General features: G+C 40.3%; 1 protein-coding gene across 1 annotated transcript; it reads left to right on the top strand.

The window, feature by feature from the left end:
* The first annotated feature begins 1,771 nt into the window (after positions 1 to 1,771).
* Positions 1,772 to 16,096, top strand: LOC133044811 (prostaglandin F synthase 1). Its single transcript, XM_061126565.1, has 9 exons — positions 1,772 to 1,913; positions 4,021 to 4,188; positions 5,022 to 5,138; positions 6,727 to 6,804; positions 7,214 to 7,336; positions 9,666 to 9,775; positions 10,704 to 10,869; positions 13,164 to 13,246; positions 15,347 to 16,096. The coding sequence occupies exons 1-9, from the start codon at positions 1,830 to 1,832 to the stop codon at positions 15,387 to 15,389; spliced, it is 972 nt and encodes a 323-aa protein (XP_060982548.1). The 5' UTR covers positions 1,772 to 1,829; the 3' UTR covers positions 15,390 to 16,096.
* The last annotated feature ends 319 nt before the right edge of the window (positions 16,097 to 16,415 follow it).

Raw genomic sequence — 16,415 nt, 5'->3', positions numbered from 1 at the left:
TCAGAGCCCCAGATCCTGCTCCTTGGTCCCCTCTCTGATGGCCGCCCTGCCACATCCAGATGTCCTGCTGGTGTCAGCCTGCTCTGTACCCCTCACTGCCCACTCTGCCCAGCATGGGTGGCCCCTTGCCCCTGGGGGGTAAACTGGATCCAGGGCTGCTGAGGGGGCCATCTGTGGGCCAGGGGGCACACAGACTGCCCAATAAACAGGCTGAGTCCTGGGAAGTGTCCTGCCGCCCCCTCAGCCTATTCCAGGAGCAGGAGTGGGTGCATTTCTCTGTATAGGAGTCAGGCTCCTGGGCCTCCTGTGGGTCCCCCTGGGTTCACAGCAGCCGCGGGGCCATGACCTCCTGAGGTCATCCCAGGGCTGCGGTGCCCAGTGCGTGGTGTTCATGGGTCTCTCCAGGGAGGACCTCCGAGCCCCTGTTCCTCAGCTCCTGGGGGAGCTGAGCTCAGCGTCCTCTTGCCCACCTGGAGCTCCTCCCCAGGACAGCGTGTGAAACTCACTGTGCACTGAGTGTGGCTCCTGTGATTGTTCAGGAAGAGTCGGTGCTGATTTATTTCCTTCCTTTCCTGGATCATGGTTTCCTTTCTTTATTTCTTTCTCCCTTTCTATTTTTCTTCCTTCCTTCTTCCTTCCTTTCCTTCCTTTCTTCTAGGCCGAGTGTGAATGTTCTTGTGTGTCTGTTTGTGGTCATATTGGCTACTTGACACACGAGGCAAATATTTGCTCTTGGCAGATTGATTCCTTGTCCTGACTGAACTTAGCTAGTTGGTTTTCCATGCTCCTAGTCCTGGGATCAGCCCAACAGGAAAATTAAGAGCAACTCGGTCCATTCCTGAGTCAACATCTTGTCCGGCCCATGGGTAGCTTCCTGATTCTCCTGAATTTGTGACTGTTTTTGAATGCCTTACTATCCCCAAAACCACACCACAGTTCTACTCAGGATTTTACTTATACATGGTCTAGTCTATGTCTTTACCCTTACTCCTTTGTCCCTGGCCCCATATGTAAATATACCTATAATAGATAGCCTTCCCTGCAGGGGACTTCCTTGTAACTCAGACAGTAGAGAGTCTGCCTGCAACACAGGAGACCCTGGTTTGATCCCTGGGTCAGGAAGATCCTCTGGAGAAAAGAATGGCAACCCACTCTGGTATTCTTGCCTGGAGAATCCCATGGACAGAGGAGCCTGGCAAACTACAGTCCATGGGGTGGCAAAGAGTCAGAGATGACTTAGCAACTAGGCACAGCACACGTCAGTAAGCACTTTGACAAAATGTCCACCTTTAGAATCCTTTTCAGGGTTTCACCCTTCTCAGGTCTGTAAAGAAAAATAACTTGCTGTTAGGAAATATAAAAAGGCAAATTTCTCCTCATTTGATGTTTTGATTCTTTATTAAGGGATTACATTTTGAAACATGCTTATTAATATGAAACACTTTTAAACTGTGTGATTTGTATATGTGCGGGTGTTAATGCTGTAAGATAATTGTTTCAGTTGGTGTTGAATCAAGATTGGGCTTCATAATCATAAAAATGAAATGATTGTTATGTGGAAGTTTCCATATAACATATGATCAATAATTGTTAGCCCATCTCATCACTATATGATACTTAAGGTTATACTGATAAAAAAAAAATCAAACAAGTTAACTGACTTCAATCTTCTTCCATCTCCAAAGCTATTGGTTTATTCATGCTCCTCCTCCTACAATGTATCTGCAAACACTGGACAGTGCAGCTGGCGTGTTAACTTCCTGTTATTTATAACCTCTGAAGGCAGAAGAAAAAAATCACAGTCTGCTTACTCAGAGGAGCAACAAGCAATGGATCCCAAAAGCCAGAAGGTGAAGCTTAATGATGGCCATTTCATTCCTGTCCTGGGATTTGGAACCTATGCACCTGAGGAGGTAAGAGTAGTGGTTTGGGGTTGAGATATAATATAAATAGTAGTGGATGTGACATGAGTGGAAAGGGACTTGGGTTGTCAAGTGCTGAGTTCCTGTGTGACCCTGGGAGGATCACATGGTTCCACTAACCAGGAGAGAAGATCCAGGCTCCACTCTGCATCAGGGTCTGAGGCTGTGCTTACCTGCAGAATACTCTGAGTTCCCCTCCAATTTCTGTCTCTTTCCCAGTTTGGCAGAAGAGGTGAGACTTGGCTGTTGAGAACACTGCCTGTCAGCTATTTTGCTTTGAGAGAGGTTGCAATGGCCAGGTTTCTCTGTATATTTCATTAATTCCAGAACTCTTTCCTCTTTCCAAAAAGACATGACCCAGAGAAGTATTGAGGTAAAATTTCCTGAATAGGAGGTGACAGAAAACTAATGGGAAGAATTGGTTTTTTACTGTGGGGTGCCTGCTCCATGCCAGGAAAGAAACACTAGCTGTGTTTTGCCTTGTACATCTGTTCCTGCTTGGAAACATCTCCTAATGGAAGCTTTAGTATCATTTGAGGGGATAAGCTACTATCTTACATCCAACTTTGAACTACTGGGATTTTCAGTGTCTTTTTATTATAGTCTGCAATACTCAGGCATAAGAGGTGCTAGTGAACACATCTCTAGACCTGACCCCAGAAAGTTTGCTGTCCATCTTGTCTTTAAAGTATGTAGCTGTGACAAGGGACTGGTCCTGAAACTTTGAGTCTCACTTTTCTAATTTCTAAAACAGAAGATAATATTCAGAGACATTTTGCAGACAGAATACAGGGCTTGTTTACTTGTAGTGCAAAGTGTGATGAGGAGAGGGAAGGGCCCAGGTCATTACTAAAGCTCATTTGTTCATTTCTTAGTACATCCCACAAGGCAAGTGATCTTAAGGAAAACCAGGGCTGAGACCCAACAGAGGAAAGTTAGACCAAACATCTACCTCCTTGAAAATAAAAGATTCTGAATTATAGAAACATACATACAATATTAGTCAGCCTTAAAAGGAAAGTTAATCTCACCATTTGCAACCACACAGATGAACCTGGAGAACATTAAATGAAATAAGCCAGGCATAGAGAACAAATATTTCATGATCTTTTTATAGGTGGAATCTAAAAAAATTGACTCATAGAAGCATAGAGACATAGTGCTCAGAAACTGAGGACAAGGCTCTCAAGAATGGAAAGATGTTTGTCAAAGGTACAGACCTTCACTGATAAGATACATAGGTCTGGAGACTGGATATACAGCATGGTGACTCTAGTTAATAATAATAGATTCTGTTTGAGATTTGCTAAGAGCGTAAATCTTAAATGTTCTCACCACACACAGAAGTAATGTATGTGGGGTTATGGATCTTCTGATAGCTTAATTGTGGTAATCATTTGCAATGGATAATTATATGAGAACATCACTTTTTACAGATTGAATAGATAGTTTTAGGTGTATTCTGTGTGGCTGCACTCGTAGACAGAGGTCTCAAAAGCTTTCACCTGTTTTCTTGACGCTTTTAAAGTGAATTGAAGTGAAAGTCTCTCAGTTGTGTTCGACTCTTTGTGACCCTATGCACTGTACAGTCCATGGAATTCTCTAGGCCAGAATACTGGAGTGGGTAGCGTTCCCCTTCTCCAGGAGATCTTACCAACCCAGGAATCGAACCCAGGTCTCCCTCATTGCAGGCAGATCTTTACCAGCTGAGCCACAAGCTGAGCCTTTGATACTTTTACCATGCCCTCATACTTTAGTTGATTTTGCCCCAGACATCTCACAGTGTAAGCTGTATACATGACTACAACTTTATTTTGAGTCCTTTGGATTGTATCAGCAAATGACTGAACCTGGAGGTGGTCTTGGGTCCTCTGATGCCTGAGATCATCCACTGGTCACCTGGGGTTGAAGGGTTCCTGGGTGTCCATTTAAGCACTGACCAGGAACATTCAGAGAAACTGTCATGGGTTCATCACCACACACTTGCAGAATGAACCAAATGCATGAAGAAAAGTTGGTTCTTGGGATGATCAGTCTCATGCCGTAACAATCTCTTAATCATGTGGATATTCAACTTCTCCTTTTCTTACTCATGTAGGTTCCTAAGAGTGAAGCTCTGGAGGCCACGAAATTTGCTATAGAGATTGGGTTCCGCCATGTAGACAGTGCTCATTTGTATCAAAATGAGGAGCAGGTTGGCCAGGCCATTCGAAGCAAGATTGCAGATGGCACTGTGAAGAGAGAAGACATATTCTACACTTCAAAGGTGCTGTGTGTGGTGTGTGTGTGCACATGTGTGCAGTGATTGTGTGAAGGTGACAGGTAATAGGATCAGTACTTAGGTGAATGCTGTTTATTGATACAGCTTTTTTTGCACATATTTACATCTTAAATCTAGTATCCTCTTCTCTTCCCCCTCCTAAAAGAGAGAGTGATTATAACTATTTCATCATTGCTGTGTTCAAATTTTAATTTTAATTTAAATCACTTTACTTCTCTGAACCTACCAGAGTGGTGTGATTTAGTATGAGCTAATGAATCAAACAGAAAGAAGTTCGATTAGATTATAGTTTCCTTATCATCTGGGAGACTTTCTCAAATTTCTTCACATTCTGAATCTCAGACCTCAGCTCCATCAGTAAGAGAGCATTAGGGCTTCACTTTGTATATTACACAAGATCTAGCCAAAGTGTGTAGAATTATGTTCTTCACATGTTAATATGTTCAAAGCACCTTCCCCTAGGTTATGTAACACTAATTAATTCTGAGAAGATTGACTATTTGATCAAATCAGACTGTTTGTCTTCTGAATATCTTTCAAACATAATTCAGATGATGGGCTTGGTAATTATTTGATAAGGTTATTTATATCTTGATTCATTTCATTCTTTTGTGAATAGTGGAGTGATGATAAATTCAAATAATGAAGTTTACATGGGTAGGGTAGACTTAAAATTGAACTCTAGAAGAAAGGGGGCAATTTTTTAGTGGTCATCCATTTCTAACCAATAAAAAATGTCTAGTTATTAAGTGAAATGAGACAAAAAAAATTAGCTACAGCACTCATTTCATGCAGCTTCCTTTGTTTAACCTCTGCAGCTTTGGTGCACTTACCTTCGACCAGAATTGGTCCGACCAGCCTTAGAAAAGTCACTGAAAAATCTTCAACTGGACTATGTTGATCTCTATATTATTCATTCTCCAGTGTCCCTGAAGGTTAGCAATCTGCTTTTGTATTCAATCATATTTTTTTTTTTTTCTTGCCTCAGAGTGCTTATAAACTTGGATGGATGGTTGACTTAAGATTTTCTTAGTAGGTTGAAGAGATGATTGCACTAGAGTAGAATCCCCCAAATAATCATTTCTGATCATCTTTTTACTGAGCTTCCTTGAATATTTAATTCTGTTACATGCCTCCCAGAGAAAGGCATTCAATAATAATCTCATGTGCTTTGCTCAAAAACTTGAGAAAATATAAATGGACATTTTTAGCACACATCCCTGATTATGACTTCTGAATCTCTTGGGGATTTCATGAAGACAGTTTGGTACAGAGTGGTGAGCAATGACACTGCCTCACACTTGCACAGTCTGAGTTGTTCCCCCTTTCACTCTTTCTAGGGGAACAGGTTTGGTGGTGCTCCCTCTGGGTGGGTCTAAACCTCCCAGCCTTTAGAGCGACTTGAGGGACATTGCCTACACTGTTGCCTGGCTTCATGATGAGGATTATAGACTGTACTTAGCCATTAAGAACTGCAACGGGAATTTCCTGGCAGTCCAGTGGTTAGGATTCCATGCTTTCACTGCTGAGGCAAGTCAAGTTGAGGGAAGGAGTTCTGGGAACTAAGATCCGGCAGGCTGTATCCAAAAACAAAACAACAGCAACAACAAAATAAATGTATTACATAGAACTCTTGATTTTTTATTTATTTATTTTTTTTTTTTCAGTGGGTTTTGTCATACATTGACATGAATCAGCAATAGATTTACACGTATTCTCCATCCCGATCCCCCCTCCCACCTCCCTCTCCACCCGATTCCTCTGGGTCTTCCCAGTGCACCAGGCCTCTTGATTTTAAGTTACAGAAATCTACTCAAGCCATCCTATGCAAAAGAGTCTATTTGACTATGTAGATGGCACATCCCAGCCATGGATAGATTTAAGGATTTGCAATACTCTTCAGTAATGTAACCCTTTAAAAAAATCTGTTATCCTGTCATTACTCTTGCTTTGCTTTATTTTCACTGAACACTTTCCATTAGTGGCAAATATAGCCTTGGGGCAACTTAAGGTTCATACTCATGAAATTTGAGAGCATGTCTGGATCTTCTACATTCCATATCCACCTAAACAGAGTCTTGCTGTTTCATGTGCCTGTCCTAGTGCATCAGATGCTCAGAGGGAAAAGGAAGTCTGATTATCTGGCCCAGGTCAAGTTTGCAATCTTTAATCTGGAAATAAAGCCATGTAATTTATTCCCATTCCCAGCGTGAGAGACATTTTGCAAGAGCAAAGTATGAGGAGCAGAAAAAAATTCACATAAGTCACTGAGAGTCCCCATTACAGTGTATGAAAATTACATTCATTAAAACATATATTAAGTGTAAGAGATTAGTGGGAGCCTGCCTCCTGAAGACATTTCTCATAACTCCATTTGCAAATCACTTTTCTAATATTGGTATCTAGAATATTGCTTTACTGATCTCGTAGAGGTCTGGTGCCTGGTCTAGACATGCCCGGCAGCCTAGCTAAATGTGGAGAAATCATTTGGTAACAGCTCTGCAATGATTGCTTCTATTCCAGCCAGGGAATGAATTTGTTCCAAAAGATGAAAGTGGAAAACTGATATTTGACTCGGTGGATCTCTGTCACACGTGGGAGGTGAGTCTGGGGAGAAGAAAGCCCAGATGAGGAGCTAGGTGGGGGAAAATTCTTTCATTTCTTCCACCTGTGAGAATGGGCTGTGGACCATCAGACTTAGCAGTTCAGGAACTTAAGGGCGGGAAGGTTGTGGGGAGGAACCATTGCTGAAATGTTCACAGAGAAGAACAGTGGAGGAGAATATGGGGCAGTGAAGACAGGCATCTCTTTCCTTCCGTGTGATATGTCTTCTCTGGGGTTTTTCTAACAAGGAGATGGTAATGCTTCTTGTGTCATGACCCTCTTCTCCTTTTTTCTTTCTTAAAATCAATGTTAATTCCTGACTTTTTACAGATTTTTTCCAACATTTATTCTTGATCTATCATTCACTCTAAGTGACTGAATCATTCACTCCACCCCTCCCTCCCAGGCCCTGGAGAAGTGTAAGGATGCAGGGCTGGCTAAGTCCATCGGGGTGTCCAACTTCAACCACAAGCAGCTGGAGAAGATCCTGAACAAGCCGGGGCTCAAGTACAAGCCTGTCTGCAACCAGGTGAGCAGCTCAGCTCCTCTCCCTCTTGCTCTTCAGAACCTCCTCCTTGCACTGGAGCTTGATGTCTGTCTGTCCTCCCCTCCTGTTCATCCAACCTTTGTGGACAGAAGATTTTACACAGCTGAGCCTCTGTCTGGATGGTGTGAATAGAATCCATAACAGTATCTTTGATAAAATCTGGGTGGAACTTATGGGGAGGACTTCCCACTAAGTTGTGGTAGGAATTGAGGGAAGGTAATGGATGTGAGGGAAACGGGGTTAGACTAGTCCTCCAGAACTTAGAGGAAGGAGGCCTTTCCCTGAGTTGAAAGGCTGATCACTAATCTGATGGGAAAGTGCCTCAGAGGGAACTGTGTATAGGATGGAAGACCATGAAAACACGGAATGAGAAGTAAATAACAAAGGGAAAAATCAGCAGAGATAGGTGTTAAGTGTTTGTGTGGGGTCTATGTCCATAGGATGCCTGAAAACTTAGTCTTGGTGTCTCTACATTCATTGGTCTTCATCATGGAGCACAGTACAGGAAAGTTTGCTGGAGATGATGAAGGTCTGTCAAGTCAGATGGATGAAGTTAAAGGCTTATGGTGATACTATCCATAGATATTCACTCAGGAACATATACTTAGCTTAGAGCACATCTTATCATTTACTCAGTCTTGGACTGGTTCTCCCATCAATGTCCATCATAAAATGAACTGGTTAAGCACTCCTTGTCTATGTCTGTTTCTGCACTCTTCCTTTTTTGGCTCTATTTTTACTTTATTGTGGTGACAAAACATGAGATCTAACCTCATAAAAAATGTTTAAGTATTCAGTACAATACAGTGTTGTTTACTATACAGACAGTGGTGTACAGCAGATCTAGAATTTATTCATCTTGTATAATTGAGACTTCACACGCATGATTAGCAAATCTGGATTCCTCCTTCCTCCCAACCCCTGGTGACCATCTCTCTAATGTTTAATTCTAAGTTTGACCTATCTACATATATAACTGAGATGTGATATACATGTCATGTAATCTTTATCCTGGTGAAATGGTCTTATTTCAAACGTGCCATAATGTCTTTAATGTACAACTTGAAGTCAAGGATAAAGAATCTCCTATAGCAGATTCTTTGCAAGCTGAGTGTAGCTTATAAAATTCAAGAAATATACATATATCAATTATATATTTTTTCAATTTTAGAAATTAAAATATTAATGTGATTCTAACATCAATTTTGTCCATATTTTTTATTATGATAAATGTCAGATATTAGAAGAGTTAAGATTACAACAGAGAATATAAATATATTTAATTTTATGTATTTATTATGTATTATATATTTAATAAATAAAGATCTATAACACTTTGTTGACCTATATCTTATGTGGTTCCCATGTCACACTGAGCCACGTTTCTCAAGGTCTTTTCACCTAGAATGACCACCGAAGCATTCTGTTACCAAAATATCTAGACGAGCTTTTGACAGATACACTGTATTTCTCGTTGTTTTGTGACATTAATTAGTATGCATGTGCATGTGCTCAGTCACGTCTGGCTCTTTGCTACCCTGTGGACTGTAGCCTGCCAGGCTCCTCTGTCCACGGGATTCTCCAGACAAGAATGCTGGAGTGGGTTGCCATGCCCTCCTCCAGGGGATCTTCCTGACCCAGGGATCAAACCTGCATCTCTCATATTGGCAGGTGGGTTCTTTACAACCAGCACCACCTGGGAAGCCTCCACACTTATTCCTACAAGACAGGGTAAAACTTAACTCCTTGTCACTAATTGTCAGTTTCTGAGAAAGGATTTATTGTAATAATCATCTGCCCTGGAGGAAAATATTTTTGTTCTTTCTACCTCTCTCATCACTAGGGCTTCAGGGATTTTTATTTACTCTGTGTGCTATACTTGTTTTCACTCATGATTCCTTCTGATGCTCAAGTCTACCCAAATGTCACCAGTTCCTTTGTCTTTAAGTCATTTGTCCATAAGTCTTTGTGCAATTTCTTGCTGTCTGGCACAGTTTGATGTCCACAATTCTGAGAGCTCTTTTCCTGTCCCAGATCTGGAATTAGGCATGTGTCCTGGTGGTGTACAGCAACCGAGATCTGGTTCCTAGAGTTGCTTTTTCTCAAGAATGTCATTATTTTTCTTTTTATCTTTTCAGGAGACAGCAATAAAATTTCTTTTTTTAAAAATATCATGACTTCAGGTTGATGTTTTAAGTTGTAATTTGATGTGACATAGTTTTTTCTTTAGAGTTTTTTAAACTTTTAATCTTTGTAATATTAATATATTATTTTTGTATAAACTAACACTCGTCTATCTTCCATTCTACAGGTGGAATGTCACCCTTACCTCAACCAGAGCAAACTGTTAGAGTTCTGCAAGTCCCATGATATTGTCCTAGTTGCTTATGCTGCTCTGGGATCCCAACTATTATCAGAATGGTATGAACATCACTGAAGACAACAAAGAGATTCTCTAAAACTCAATTTTTGAAGAACTATCTTTATCATAATGTAACAGTGCTCTGGAGATAACTCTCATTTGGCAGGGGAAGAGAAGAGAGATGGGAGAAACCCTTCTCTTTTGTCTTCCCATCCATCACCCAGCCAATTTTTATATATCATGTATCTTGTTGTAAAATGTTAAAATGCAAGTCTGCAAGAAATTTATATATAATTCCATAGTTGAGAACTAAGACATAAACTTAAGTGATGATTTACTTATTTATTAACTAATGAATACATTACTAATGAATAATAAACTTTTCAAGCTTCCCTTACCTTATGTCTAAAATCAGGATAATATTAAATACCTCCCAGGTCTATGATGATCAAAAAATAACAAGTCGAATCACTTTAGTAAACATTTATTTGTAGGGGTATTGCATAATGCAAATAACAATGAAATGAATAGTTCTCATTTTTGGACAACTCAATTTTTATCAACACTTGAGAACAGCAAAAATTTTTAATTTTCCTGGTCTTCTCCATCTCATTTTCTTTTCATGCCCTTGTACTTACTTTAGAGCTGTAATTATAAGAGAAAAACAACTACTGAGAAGTAAAAACAGAAAAAAAATTCCACAAGATTAGCAGTACTGGTCTCAGAAGCACGCATCACATTCCTGGGAAAGCTTTGTAAACACAGACTGCCAGGTGCCACAGTTGAGTTCCTGATTGAGTTTGTCTGCAGTTAAGCCATGGAGTTTGCATTTCTAGCAAGATCCAAGGTGCTGCTGATGCTGCTGGCTCAGGGACCGCACTTTGAGAAGCATCGATCTAGAGTGAACCTACTTGGTCTGTTTGAGAAGCCTCCTTAGAAACTGAGTACTTAGTCTCAGCTCCTCAGCATTTCTGAATTTCCTTCCAGGGTGAACTCAAACAATCCTGTTCTCTTGGAGGACCCGGTTCTTTGTGCCATTGCCAAAAAGCACAAGCAAACGCCAGCTCTGGTTGCCCTTCGCTACCAGATACAACGTGGGGTTGTGGTTCTGGCCAAGAGTTTCAACAAGAAGCGTATCAAGGAGAACATGCAGGTGATGATGAGTGGGGCTGTGGGCAGAGGACTCCTAGGGAATATCCTTTACGAGGGTCATTCTTTGTCCATCTCTCAAGACTTTTCTTGAATCAAGACAAGTTACCTATTCTTCTCAATGCATGAATGTGTTGTATGGCAACAGGAGAAGTGGTATGGCTGGAGAGGATTCAGGTTGGACAGAAAACAGATTTTTGTTTCAGCATTACATCAACCATTTATTCTATCATCTTGTGCAATTGACATCTCATTTTCTTTGTTCTCAATTGACAAAATTGCATTATGTGATTTTCATAGATCATTTAGGCTGCTCTAACAGACACCACATTGTGTGGCATAGAAACAATTGAACTGTGTAGTCTCACAGTTCTAGAGGTGGAGATCCGAGATCAGGGTGCCCATGTGGTCAGGTGAGGGTCCTCCTCCAGGTCACAGGCTTCTCCTTGTATCTTAACTTGGTGGAGGGGGCAACAGAGCTCTCCTAAGTCTCTTATATGAATATGATATTGTTTAAATCTCATTCATGAGGGTCCTACCATCATAACCTAATTAATCACTCTTCAAGGGCCCATTTCTAACACCATCAGAGTGGGGTGAAGTTTCCAACATGTAACTCAGGGGGACACACAAGTTACAGGAGTGATCTTGAACCTCTAAATTATCATGATTTTATTTTACATTTCCCTGAATAGTAATGTAGCTTCATTTTTATACATTTAATCTCCATGAGTTTTTGTTGTTGCAAATTTCCTGTTCAAGGCTGTGCCCATTTTTGCTGAGTTGTCTTTTGACTTGTGTGTAGGAGACCATTATCGTACTCTTAGCCATAGCTGTAAGGAAACTCCCCCCGGTTTCAGGATTTAATGCAGAGATTAGTGATGCTTCTCTTGTTTCCATAGTTTGTCGATCAGCCTGAACTCAGCCCAGCTGTTGTCCTCTTGGCTGGCCTCTCTCATGCATTTGCAGTTCAGTGCAGAGCAGCTTGTAGTTCTGCTTTAGCAGGTAGATGTGGCTCTTGTCACAAGAGCCTGCAAGCCTTTCCATCTAGTTTTTCATATATATTTGGCTAGACTGTGGTCAGCTAACCTAGTCTTCATCTCAGCACAGTGCTATGATCTGCAGTCAGTGAGTGGGGAAAAACCCTCTTCATGTCTGGACTCAGAACTTACTCACCACTTCTGGGAATATCACAGTCCAATACAGATATCACTGTCCAAGGCAGGTTACAGCTCAGGTCAAGTCAAGGGGAAGGGAAATTGTCCCCTGAAAGACTGTTTCCTTTAAAATTTGATTCTGTAATATAGCTGGAACTGATTGTCTAATAAGACATGAAAAGGGATATATATATACATATACATTATATGTATGTATATATATATGTATATGTATATTTAAATGGAAATCTAAAGGTCCATATTTTTCTACAGATTTTCGTTGTCAACTCTGTCATATATCAAGTGTCCATAAGTACATTTATGATCTCTCTTCTATTTAACTACTCAATTTTCTGTACTTATTATAGTGGAAAATAAGTCTTGCTTCTCTCCTTCCTTAAAGAGATCTTTGCTACTTTTCACTAGTTGTTCCTTGATGTAAATTTAGTATCACTTTCCCAACTCTCACAAAAGAATTCATGTTTATGTCTTAGGTTCATGGTACATTGAAACACTAGAATGCTTTGGAGAAAACTGATTTCTTTTCAAAATTGAGATTTCCATGCTATGAGATGAATTTCTAATTATTTAGGTGTGCTTTAATATTTAAGCACATTTCATAACTTATCTCCTTAAAGGCTTTATGTAATCCTTTTTGGTTAGATTTACTCATAGATAATGAATAAGTTTGATATAGGATTATTGGGTAGGTTTTCAGAGGGAGGGATCCTCCTTACAATTCTTATTAAGTTCAAAGTTATATCATATTTAGGGGGTGTTGGGAAGAAGAAAAACAGTTTAATCCATGGTGAAATGCAGGTATTTTGTCTGAATTGTCTGACTGCCCCTCTGTTTTTGAAAGAAGATATGTGTCTTTTAATTTTCTGTCTCAAATAATTCACTTAGAAAGACAAGAGACTGATGCACTATAATCTGTTTAAGGTGGACAGAAAAGGAGAAGGTGTAGGAAGGAGAGGTGAGAACTCAGCAGAGGGTCCCAGGCTCGTTCACCCGGAAGGTGATGACAGACATGGCTTCCCTGTCCCCTCTTCTTGTCTCCATCCATCTGGAAGTCCTCCAGTCCCCAGGGGGAGGCCAGCTCCTTGGGTGAGAGGTTAATGTGATTCTTCCTTCCTTCCAGGTGTTTGACTTTGAACTGACTCCAGAGGATATCAAAGCAATCGACGGCCTCAATCATAATATAAGATACTATGATTTTCAACAGTAAGTGACTTGTATATGTTAAACACACAGTTTTCTCTAGCATATAGCTCAGCAGAGGAATAAGCTTTCTTAAAACTTAGTTTTAGGGAGGATGTCCTGATTTCCAGCATAGGAGGAAACCAGGGTCTTCCTGCAGACCTCAGACCAGAGGTTTCCTCCAGGGCTCCATTTATCACCAACAGAAATGTGATTGGGGCCCAGGACAACCCATAAGTAAGATCCCCAGATTTGACATTGTGATGAATTCACAACGTTGTGCCTGTAATCCGTGCCTGGTGTAGCTCCTCTCAGGGCTGAGGGACCTACTAGACACCGAGAGCACAGTGCCTGTAGCCCACTGCTCTTCCAGGTACCTACATGAGTATTTCAGCTTTAAATCGCTGTAGAATCAGGAGGAAATGATAAATAAGGACTGTATAATAGAGTCCATCTTGGATTACGATCATGTTTATCCTAACGTATGTGTATGGTCAGTTGTGTCTGACTCCTTGTGGCCCAGGAACTGTAGCCCTCCAGGCTCCTCTGTCCCTGGGATTTCCCAGCAAGAATACTGGAGTGGGTTGCCATTTTCTTATCTAGGGGATAAGATCTTCCCAACTCAGGGATCAAACCCACATTTTCAGCATCTCCTGCATTGGCAAGTGGATTCTTTAACAGTGAGCCACCCGGGAGTCCACATGTTTATCCTAACACAATTGTAAATGTATTGCTCATGTTTTTTGGAGGAGGGACCCACGAAGGCCAACAAGCATTATTGCTGAGTAGTCACAGTGGGCCTGCTTGCACCCCCTCCTCCTAGTGTCTGATGGTTTTTCTCCCGAATGGCATTTCTGGTACCAAGACACCATCCATTTCATCCAAATCGATCCCTTTCCCCCCTGTTACAACACATTTCTTCATCCTTGTAATGTCACCAAATGAAGTGCAAGTAGATCATGAGCTTAACTGACCCTCCAGAGAGTGACTGCTGTGTCCTTAGCAGGACACACCCTGGTAAGATCGTCTAGGTCTCTAGTTTCTTGAGTCCAGACTGAATCTAGTGCTGCCTTTGTCCCACAGGGGTCCATCCCCTGGGGAGCCCCTACCTCCTTGATTTTGACTTAGTCGCAAACCTAGAATTCCAGCTGCCTAATTACTGCAGGAGAATGTCAGGATTGAAGAGAAAGAGGGCTAATCAACCAGAGAGATATTGGAAAACATTTTAGAGAGAAGCAAATACAAATTAGTGATAAAATGAATATTTAGTTTCAAATGAAAAATCTCAAAACTCTCCTTCTTGCTCTTAAAGAAGATATTTATATGCACATATACATGTGTTTACGAGTATACCATGATTCTGAGAAAAGACATAATGATAAATGAAAGTTACTTTTCTGTTTTCAAAAGCTTTTAAGTGTGTTCTGTGTTCTCCTTCATTATGGTGTGAGTGCCTAGACTTACTCATCCTTGTGGGTTTATGTCAAGAGCACAACTTTTGGCACATGGAATTGCTCTGAATGCACTCTTTAATGAATTGAATTGAAAAAGACCATGTTAGAAAGATAAATCAGGCCATAAGTAAAGATAACAGCAGTAATACTAATGAATAAATAATGTGTTGTCATATAAAATAAGAAAATAGTAATCACAATTTATAGATATGATTATTTAGATGTATGTGGTATTTCTTCAGTTTAATAGGAATTTCTCAGTGGAGGCATCCTATATTTTGGGTATGCTCAACATTTTTTCATTGAATGTTTATATGAAAAAGAGCAAGGTATTCCTTAACTCTGATTATTCTCATCACTTAGTGTTGAAAGTTCCACCTGTGTCTGAAATGACCTCCACAGTAAGCCCTAGGTCTTGTGCTCCCATATAAATTGTATGCAAATATATATTATGTAAGTCACCATGGAGTAATTATTACACGTGAATGTTGGGATTGGACACGCAGGTGCAGTGCGCACATGAAGCAGACACCTGGTGTGTGCTTGTTGGGGGAAAAGGAGGGAATGTTTTGTAGATTTCGAGTTTGAGCCCATTCTGACTGCATCAACAGAGTAATCTGCTCTGTGACAACAAGACAGATTTAATAAATCAATTCTCCTCCTCTTTCAGGGGTATTGGTCACCCTGAGTATCCATTTTCTGAAGAATATTGACTGTGTGAGGTGTCCACCATGCCTTCTACCTGAACGTCTTGCTTCTAGGGCTGTGAAGAGCATTTCTATACTTGGTGGAGATGTTTAAGTGTCTGAACTTTTGAAAGCTTGTTTTTCTTTAAAAATCTTTTATGAACTAATCAAGATTTCAAATATGGGTACTAGTTTTTCCCGATAACAAAATAATTTGAAAAGTAAAGGGGAAAAGATAGAAAATAAAGATAACCCGATTAACCCATTTAATAAATTTGGTGCATCTTACTTTGTTGAAAATGAATCAATCTAAGAAAGAAATAGAACACTGTATTTGAGCCAAATTTGAGAACTATAACCCAGAAAACTCTGATAGCTGTTCTGTCTTCTAAAAGTCAAGGCACAGGGATGAAAGTTTTGGAGACAGAGGGCTCTACATGAAAAGACATATTATTGACAGTGTACATAATACACATCTAAGTGTCATCATGTTGAGTCATGTGACCCCTTATAAGATCAAGAAGAAATTTATCTTTTAAGGAGCTATCTTATTGATGCTGGGAGAAATATGACTCTTTATGGTTGAGCAGGTCCTCACATTGATGGAAGAGTTCCGGTATATGTATAAAGCAAACCCACAACCCACAATGAGGACAGAGGGGTGCAAAGGGCACAGAAGAATTTTTCATATTTAAATTTCTGTCATAAAATATAAATTTTATTTCATACCTTCATGACTCCCCTATACAAACGTGTGTTTCTGTTTATAATTTGAAATTATCTTCAATATGCAGGTTGTATACTTAGGTTTTACTTCGCATAAGTTTTTTGTAAGCTATCAAGTGTTATCTGATGGTTGCCAAGGGTCAAGGGGTTGGGAGAAGGTTGGATTGGGAGGCTGGAGTTAGCAGATGCAAGCTATTATATATGGAAAGGATTAACAAGAAAGTCCTACTGTATGGCACAGGGAACAATATTTATCTATGGTAAACCATAATGGAAAAGAATATGAAAAAGATTGTATATATGTGTATAACTGAGTCACTTTGTGTA

The sequence above is a fragment of the Dama dama genome, chromosome 23 (genome assembly GCF_033118175.1).
Source record: "Dama dama isolate Ldn47 chromosome 23, ASM3311817v1, whole genome shotgun sequence".
Classification (NCBI taxonomy): Eukaryota; Metazoa; Chordata; class Mammalia; order Artiodactyla; family Cervidae; genus Dama; species Dama dama.
Note: the sequence above shows the minus strand (reverse complement) of the source record. Positions and strands in the feature narration are given on the sequence as shown.

Coding starts and splice junctions, on each gene's coding strand:
- LOC133044811 (XM_061126565.1), top strand. CDS start 1,830: ATGGATCCCAAAAGCCAGAAGGTGAAGCTTAATGATGGCCATTTCATT. Junction 10,870..13,163: donor GTATCAAGGAGAACATGCAG/GTGATGATGAGT, acceptor CCTTCCTTCCAG/GTGTTTGACTTTGAACTGAC. Junction 13,247..15,346: donor AGATACTATGATTTTCAACA/GTAAGTGACTTG, acceptor CTCCTCTTTCAG/GGGTATTGGTCACCCTGAGT.